The sequence below is a fragment of the Pipra filicauda genome, unplaced genomic scaffold (genome assembly GCF_003945595.2).
Source record: "Pipra filicauda isolate LSUMZ 115617 unplaced genomic scaffold, ASM394559v2 scaffold1615_size7967_pilon, whole genome shotgun sequence".
Taxonomy (NCBI): Eukaryota; Metazoa; Chordata; class Aves; order Passeriformes; family Pipridae; genus Pipra; species Pipra filicauda.
In genome coordinates, this window is record NW_024104113.1 from 1 (window position 1) to 7,967 (window position 7,967).

General features: G+C 56.5%; 1 protein-coding gene across 1 annotated transcript; it reads left to right on the plus strand.

Annotated features, from left to right (window-relative positions):
• The first annotated feature begins 2,701 nt into the window (after positions 1–2,701).
• LOC113989623 (1-phosphatidylinositol 4,5-bisphosphate phosphodiesterase gamma-1-like) lies at positions 2,702–7,537 on the plus strand. Its single transcript, XM_027724363.2, has 8 exons — positions 2,702–2,707; positions 2,807–3,031; positions 3,912–4,060; positions 4,224–4,338; positions 4,486–4,647; positions 5,968–6,056; positions 6,172–6,356; positions 6,859–7,537. The coding sequence occupies exons 2-8, from the start codon at positions 2,839–2,841 to the stop codon at positions 6,908–6,910; spliced, it is 945 nt and encodes a 314-aa protein (XP_027580164.2). The 5' UTR covers positions 2,702–2,707; positions 2,807–2,838; the 3' UTR covers positions 6,911–7,537.
• The last annotated feature ends 430 nt before the right edge of the window (positions 7,538–7,967 follow it).

The window sequence follows — 7,967 nt, forward strand, 5'->3', positions numbered from 1 at the left end:
GGAGAATTCCGAGGAGTTGGGACATCCAGACGATCCAGGGGACATTTCCCCCCGGCTCCGAGCGCGTTTCGGCGCGGAAAACCGAATCCACACGTTAAAAAAACTCGGGATCCTCGCCGGGAGGACCCGGCCGGGCCGTGGGAGCGCCAGGAGGGGCTGGTGGGACCGCTGAGGTTTCGTTTGCCCCCCAGAGCCATCCCTTGGGAATGCCTCCGAGTAAAGCCCCCCCTCTGGTGTCCTTGTAGTGATCTCCAAAGACGGGAGGAGCTCCAAACCATTTGTCTTCACCATCCATTCCCAGCAGATGTCCCACGCCGCCCAATCCCTGGACGTGGCCGCGGACACGCAGGAGGAGCTCAGCGAGTGGGTGGCCAAGATCCGGGAGGCCACGCAGAACGCGGACGCCCGGGTGAGGATGGGAACGGGAATGGGAATGGGAACGGGAATGGGAATGGGCTGGGATGGGGATGGAGGGGCCCCTTTTCCGTGGGGATTGGCCCCGATGTCTCCGAAGGAGGAGGATTTGGGCTGGGAGCTGCCGGGACCGCGCTGGGAGCGAACGGAGTCCTGCTGGGAGTGACTGGGTTGGTGGTGGGAACAACTGGAATGGTGCTGGAGATAGCTGGGATCATACTGGGAGCGACTGGAAGTGACTGGGATCATACTGGGAGCGACTGGAAGTGACTGGGATCATACTGGGAGTGACTGGGAGTGACTGGGATCATACTGGGAGTGACTGGGATCATACTGGGATCTGCTGGAAGTGACTGGGATCATACTAGGAGTGACTGGAAGTGACTGAGATCATACTGGGGTCATACTGGGAGTGACTGGGAGTGACTGGGATCATACTGGGAGTGACTGGGATCATACTGGGATCGCTGGAAGTGACTGGGATCATACTGGGAGCGACTGGAAGTGACTGGGATCATACTGGGAGTGACTGGAAGTGACTGAGATCATACTGGGGTCATACTGGGAGTGACTGGGATCATACTGGGATCATACTGGGGGTGACTGGGTTGATAGTGTCAGCAAGTGGAACCACACTGGAGGCAGCTGGGATCATACTGGGAGTGACTGCAAGTGACTGGGATTATACTGGGATCATACTGGGAGTGACTGGAAGTGACTGGGATCATACTGGGAGTGACTGGAAGTGACTGGGATCACACTGGGATCATACTGGGAGTGACTGGAAGTGACTGGGATCATACTGGGAGTGATTGGAAGTGACTGGGATCACACTGGGATCATACTGGGAGTGACTGGAAGTGACTGGGATTATACTGGAAGTGACTGGAAGTGACTAGGATCATACTGGGTTCATAGTGGGAATGGTGGGAAGTGACTGGGATCATACTGGGAATGACTGGAAGTGACTAGGATCATACTGGAACCATACTGGGATTAGCTGGGATAACACTGGGATCCTACTGGGATAGACTGGGATTACAGTGGTAGTGACTGGAACCATACTGGGAGTAGCTGGGATCCACTGGAAGACACTAGAACCATGCTGGGGGGACTGGGATCACAACTGGGGCAACTGGGATCACACTGGGAGTGACTGGAACCGTACTGGGAGTAGCTGGGATCACAGTGGGAGTAACTAGGATCACACTGGGATTGTACTGGGATAGACTGGGATTACAGTGGGTGGGAAGTAGAACCTTACTGGGGGTTACTGGGAGCTCCTGGGCCCTTGCTGGGAGCCAACCTGGGACACACTGGGAGCAACTGGGACCAACTGGAAGATACTGGAATGGTACTGGGATCATGATGGCGTTAACAGGGAGCAACTGGGACCATGCTGGGGGCAACTGGGATCATACTTGGAATGACTGGGATTATACTGGAAGTGACTGGAATCATTCTGGGAGTAGTTGAGATCACACTGGGATTATACTGGGATTACAGTGGGTGTGAATGGAACCTTACTGGGGGTTACTGGGAGCTCTGGTAACTGGGTCTATGCTGGAGGCAACTGGAATCATACTGGGAATGACTTGGATTATAGTGGGAATAACTGGGATTATACTGGAATCATACTGAGAGTATCTGGGATCACACTGGGATTGTACTGGGATAGACTGGGATTACAGTGGTAGTGACTGGAACCATACTGGGAGTAGCTGGGATCACACTGGGATTGTACTGGGATAGACTGGGATTACAGTGGTAGTGACTGGAACCATACTGGGAGTAGCTGGGATCACACTGGGATTGTACTGGGATAGACTGGGATTACAGTGGTAGTGACTGGAACCATACTGGGAGTAGCTGGGATCCACTGGAAGACACTAGAACCATGCTGGGGGGACTGGGATCACAACTGGGGCAACTGGGATCACTCTGGGAGTGACTGGGATTATAGTGGGAGTGACTGGAACCGTACTGGGAGTAGCTGGGATCACAGTGGGAGTAACTAGGATCACACTGGGATTGTACTGGGATAGACTGGGATTACAGTGGGTGGGAAGTAGAACCTTACTGGGGGTTACTGGGAGCTCCTGAGCCCTTGCTGGGAGCCAGTCTGGGACACACTGGGAGCAACTGGGACCAACTGGAAGGCACTGGAAGAACCCCTGTCCTGTTTTCCCCATGCAGATGCAGGAGGGGAAGATCATGGAGCGGCGGAAGAAGATCGCGCTGGAGCTCTCGGAGCTGGTCGTCTACTGCCGCCCGGTGCCATTCGACGAGGACAGTAAGAGCCGGAAAAGCGGGATGTGGGACGGGATGAGCGCGGGACGAGGCGGGCGGTGGAACCGACGTCCTCCACCGATGGTCCCCTCGGCTCTTCCAGAGATCGGCACGGACAAGGCGTGTTACCGGGACATGTCGTCCTTCCCGGAGACCAAGGCGGAGAAATACGCCAACCGCAGCAAGGGCAAGAAGTTCCTGCAGTACAACCGGCGCCAGCTGAGCCGGATCTATCCCAAGGGACAGCGCCTGGACTCCTCCAACTACGACCCGCTGCCCATGTGGATCTGCGGGAGCCAACTCGTGGCCCTCAACTTCCAGACGCCCGGTAAATCCTGATCCAGGGGCGGTGTTGGGAACGACCCTGTAGGTTGACCCCAAAATTTCCATCCCTGGTGGTTCTGGCCCAGGTCTTGTTGTTGGAGGTGGTTTGGGTGAGCTCTCCAACCTTGATCCTGATGGGGACATAGGAAGTGGTTTGGGTCATCCCTCCAGCCTTGGTCCTCCTCCTGATGGGGACACAGGAGATGGTTTGGGTGATCTTTCCAACCTTGGTCCTGATGGGGACACAGGAGATGGTTTGGGTGATCTTTCCAATCTTGGTCCTGATGGGGACACAGGAGATGGTTTGGGTGATCTCTCCAACCTTGGTCCTCATCCTGATGGGATCATTGTCTCCCATGGCTCTTCCCTGGGTCTTGTTGGAAGTGGTTTGGATGAGCTCTCCAACCTTTGTCCTCATCCTGATGGGGACACAGGAGGTGGTTTGGATGAGCTCTCCAACCTTTGTCCTCATCCTGATGGGATCATCATCCCCAGTGGCTCTGCCCCAGGTCTTTTTGGAGGTGGTTGGAATGATTTCTCCGACTTTTCCCCTCATCCTGATGGAGACAAAGGAGGTGGTTTGGATGATCTCTCCAACCTTGGTCCTGATGAGGACACAGGAGATGGTTTGGATGATCTCTCCAACCTTGGTCCTGATGGGGACACAGGAGATGGTTTGGATGATCTCTCCAACCTATCCCTCATCCCAATGTGCACCTCTCCATACAATCCTTGGGCCCTTCATGCAAAAACTGGCTTCATCCCTGCTCCAACCAGAGTTGGGGGCTCCTAGTTGGGTTTGCCAAGGCAGGACCTTCTGCCCAAGGACCTCGGGGAGGCCCCGGCGCCCCAGGGCTCAGCTCTGCTCTGTCCCGCGGCCGCAGACAAACCGATGCAGCTGAACCAGGCGCTCTTCATGCTCGGGGGCCGCAGCGGGTACGTCCTGCAGCCCGACATCATGAGGGACGAGACCTTCGACCCCTTCGACAAGAACAGCCTGAAGATCGTGGAGCCCATCACGGTCCAGCTGCAGGCAAGTGGGCGAGGACCACCTGGAGGTGGCCACTGCCGAGGTGGGGACTTGTTCCTTCAGTTTTGGGTCGGCCTGGCGTGGGTTTTACGTGTTCCAGCCGCGTGGGGTTGGTTACTCTTGGAGGTCCTTCCTCACGCTCCTGCTCCTCCCGTTCCTCCCACAGATCCTGGGCGCCCGGCACCTGCCCAAGAACGGGAGGAGCATTGTGTGCCCCTTCGTGGAGGTGGAGGTTTGCGGCTCCGAGTACGACAACAGCAAGAACAAGACGGATGTCGTAGGTGAGGGACCGTGGGGATGATGTTCCCGCTCCCGGGACGCCGACACGACCCTGACTGTGCCCGTGAGGGGACGTGTGGGTGCCGGTGCCGTGTGGGTGATGTCCGTGTGTCCGGCCCGGCTCCGACCCTTCCCGCTCTCCCCCGCAGCCGACAACGGCTTCAACCCCGTGTGGCTCTTCAAGCAGTTTGTCTTCGACATCAACAACCCCGAGTTCGCCTTCCTGCGCTTCGTGGTGTATGAGGAGGACATGTTCAGTGACCCCAACTTCTTGGCACAGGCCACCTTCCCTGTCAAGGGCCTCAAAACAGGTATGGTCCTCCCACCATCATCGTCATCTTCTCCGGCAGAGTCATGGAATCGTAGAAGGGTTTGGGTTGGAAGGGACCTTTAAAGGTCAGTTAGTCCAAACCTTTGCAATCATCTCCATCGTAAAGTCGTGGAATCGTAGAAGGGTTTGGGTTGGAAGGGACCTTTAAAGGTCAACTAGTCCAAACCTGTGCAATCATCTCCATCATAAAGTCATGGAATCATTGAAGGGGTTGGGTTGGAAAGGACTTTTAATGGTCAGATAGTCCAAACCCTTGCAATCATCTCCATCATCATCATCATCATCTCCATCATCAGGTTATGAAATCATAGAAGGGTTTGGGTTGGAAGGGAGCTTTGAAGGTCATCGGGTCCAACCCCCCTGCAATCATCATCTCCATCAGAGAGTCATGGAGTCAGAGAAGGGGTTGGTTTGGAAAGGACCGTTATAGGTCAACTAGTCCAAACCCTTGCAGTCATCATCATCATCATCATCATCATCATCATCATCATCATCATCATCATCATCATCATTATCATCATCATCATCATCATCTCCATCACAGAGTCATGGAATCATAAAAGGGTTTGGGTTGGAAGGGACCTTCAAAGGTCAACTAGTCCAAACCCTTGCAATAATCATCATCATCACAGATCATGGAATCCTAGAAGGGTTTGAGTTGGAAGGGACCTTTACAGGTCAACTCGTCCAAACCCTTGCAATCATCATCATCATCATCATCATCATCATCATCATCATCTCCATCACAATCATGGAATCATAGAAGGGTTTGGGTTGGAAGGGACCTTTACAGGTCAACTCGTCCAAACCCTTGCAATCATCTCCATCATCATCATCATGTCCATCATAGAATGATGGAATCATAGAAGGGTTTGGGTTGGAAGGGACCTTCAAAAGTCAACTAGTCCAAACCCTTGCAATAATCATCATCATCACAGATCATGGAATCATAGAAGGGTTTGGGTTGGAAGGGACCTTTACAGGTCAACTAGTCCAAACCCTTGCAATCACCATCATCATCATCATCCTCCTCTCCATCACAGAGTCATGGAATCATAGAAGGGTTTGGGTTGGAAAGGACCTTCAAAGGTCAACTAGTCCAAACCCTTGCAATAATCATCATCATTATCACAGATCATGGAATCATAGAAGGGTTTGGGTTGGAAGGGATCTTTAAAGGTCAAGTCCAAACCCTTGCAATCATCATCCTCCTCATCATCATCATCTCTCGGGGTGCTGGCCATGGTGAGGGGCTCGGTCCCTGCCGTGGCACTGAGCTCTGTCGTGGTGTTGTGCCCAGGCTACCGGTCGGTGCCGTTGAAGAACAGCTACACCGAGGACCTGGAACTCGCCTCCCTCCTCATCCACATCGAGATCATCAACGCCAAGGCAGGTGGCCCCGTCGCCTCCGTTTCCCCGACCCGAACGAGGAGGGTCATCTCCTCAGGGCGGGGGGGGGGTGCCCTGCCCGTCCCCCCACACTCACCCCTTTGTTTTGGGGCAGGAGGAAGACGAGGAGAACCTCTACTCGTCCATCCAGCAGCTGCGGGACCGCGCCAGCGAGCTCTCCAGCCAGGTCTCCAGCTACGAGCGCACCAACGGCTGCGACTCCCGCTACCAGCAGCGCCTGGACGAGCTCCGGGCGGCCCAGGAGCGGCTCATGGAGCTCACCGAGGTCCGCAACCGCAAGTGAGTGCGTCCCCTGCCCGTGCCTTTGGGTGCTCCCTCTGTGGATTGGAACACAGGTCCTGTGAGGAGAGGCTGAGGGAGTTGGGGGGGCTCAGCCTGGAGAAGAGGAGGCTCAGGGGAGACTTCCTCACTCTCTGCAACTCCCTGCCAGGAGGGGGGAGCCGGGTGAGGGTTGGTCTCTTCTCCCAGGCAGTGATTGGTAAGACAAGAGGGCACGGCCTCAAGCTGTGCCAGGGGAGGTTTAAGTTGGATATTGGGAAGAAATTCTTTCCAGAGACAATAATCAGCCATTGGAATGGGCTGCCCAGGGAGGGGGGGGGATTCTCCGTCCCTGGAGGTGTTGAAGGTGAGACTGGATGTGGCATCAGTGCCATGGGCTGGGAACCACGGCGGGGTTGGATCAAGGGTTGGACTTGACGATCTCAGAGGTGCTTTCCAAGCCGGCTGATTCTGTGATTCTTTGATTCCATGATTCGAAAGCCACCCCTCTGCTCCCCTCCAGGTTGATGGAGAAGAAGAAGAGGGACCGGCAGATGGTCACCAAGCGCAGCTGAGCGGGAGGGCCGCGAGCGCGGGAGCTCCCCGGCCACCTCCTCTCCTGCCGCACGGGGAGATGGGGTGGCCACAGCTGGTCCCCTGCCCGTGGTCGGGACTGGGTGACCTCCAGCTTTCATCCCACGTCCCCTGGGGCTCGTGGCCACGTCCCTGTCCCCACGGGGTGGCCGCCGTGGCTCCTCTTCCCCCTCCATCCTCCAACAGGGAAACTGAGGCACGGGGGCCCAGCCGGGCCGGGATGGGGCGGGACCGGCCACCTCCATCCTGGGGACGGGTGACAGGAGGGGCTGGCAGTGAAACCCCAGGGTGGGGACACAGGGGACACTCTGGGGGGGGTCAGGGGGATGTTTTGTCCCCCCCCTATAAATATCTGTATTTTCTTCTTTTATCCAGCCTGTACATACGGCGGGGGGGGGGAGGGGTGTCTGGACCAGCCACAGTATTAGGGCACAAGGGGGGGGGACCCCAAAATGTCCGGAGATGTCCCAGCAAGGGAGCAGGGGACGAGTCTGGGGGTGTCCCACAGGGCAGGGCAGTGACAAGGTGCCCTGAGGTAGATACGGGCACCCCGGTGGTCCCGGAGGGGACAGGGATGGCACCGAGGAGACCCAGTGTTGTCACCAAACCCTGGGAGTGGGGACAGATCCTGCCAGTGAAGCCCATGGAGGTGGTGGCCGGCCCGGCGGTGGCTGGGGACATCTTGGGGTGTCCCCCGGGGTCGGGGTGTCCCGGGGGGGGACCTGTGTATTCTTTGTATGAAAATAAATCTATTTAGCCAATATTTATACCTCTGACCTGCTGCCCTGACCTGCTGTCCCCTCCCCGATGTCCCTGCGGTGGGTGATGGCCCCAGGGGGGTCCCAGATCCGGGGTGTCACCCTTGTCCCCCCCCGACGTGTCCTGGAAGTGGTGGGGACACTCAGGCAGGGGTGGTGCTGTGGCAGGGCCACTCAGGGAGGGGACACGGGACACAGGGGACATGGGACAGAGGGCACAGGGGACACGGGACATGGGACAGAGGGCACAGGACCAGGGGGACACAGGGGACACGGGACA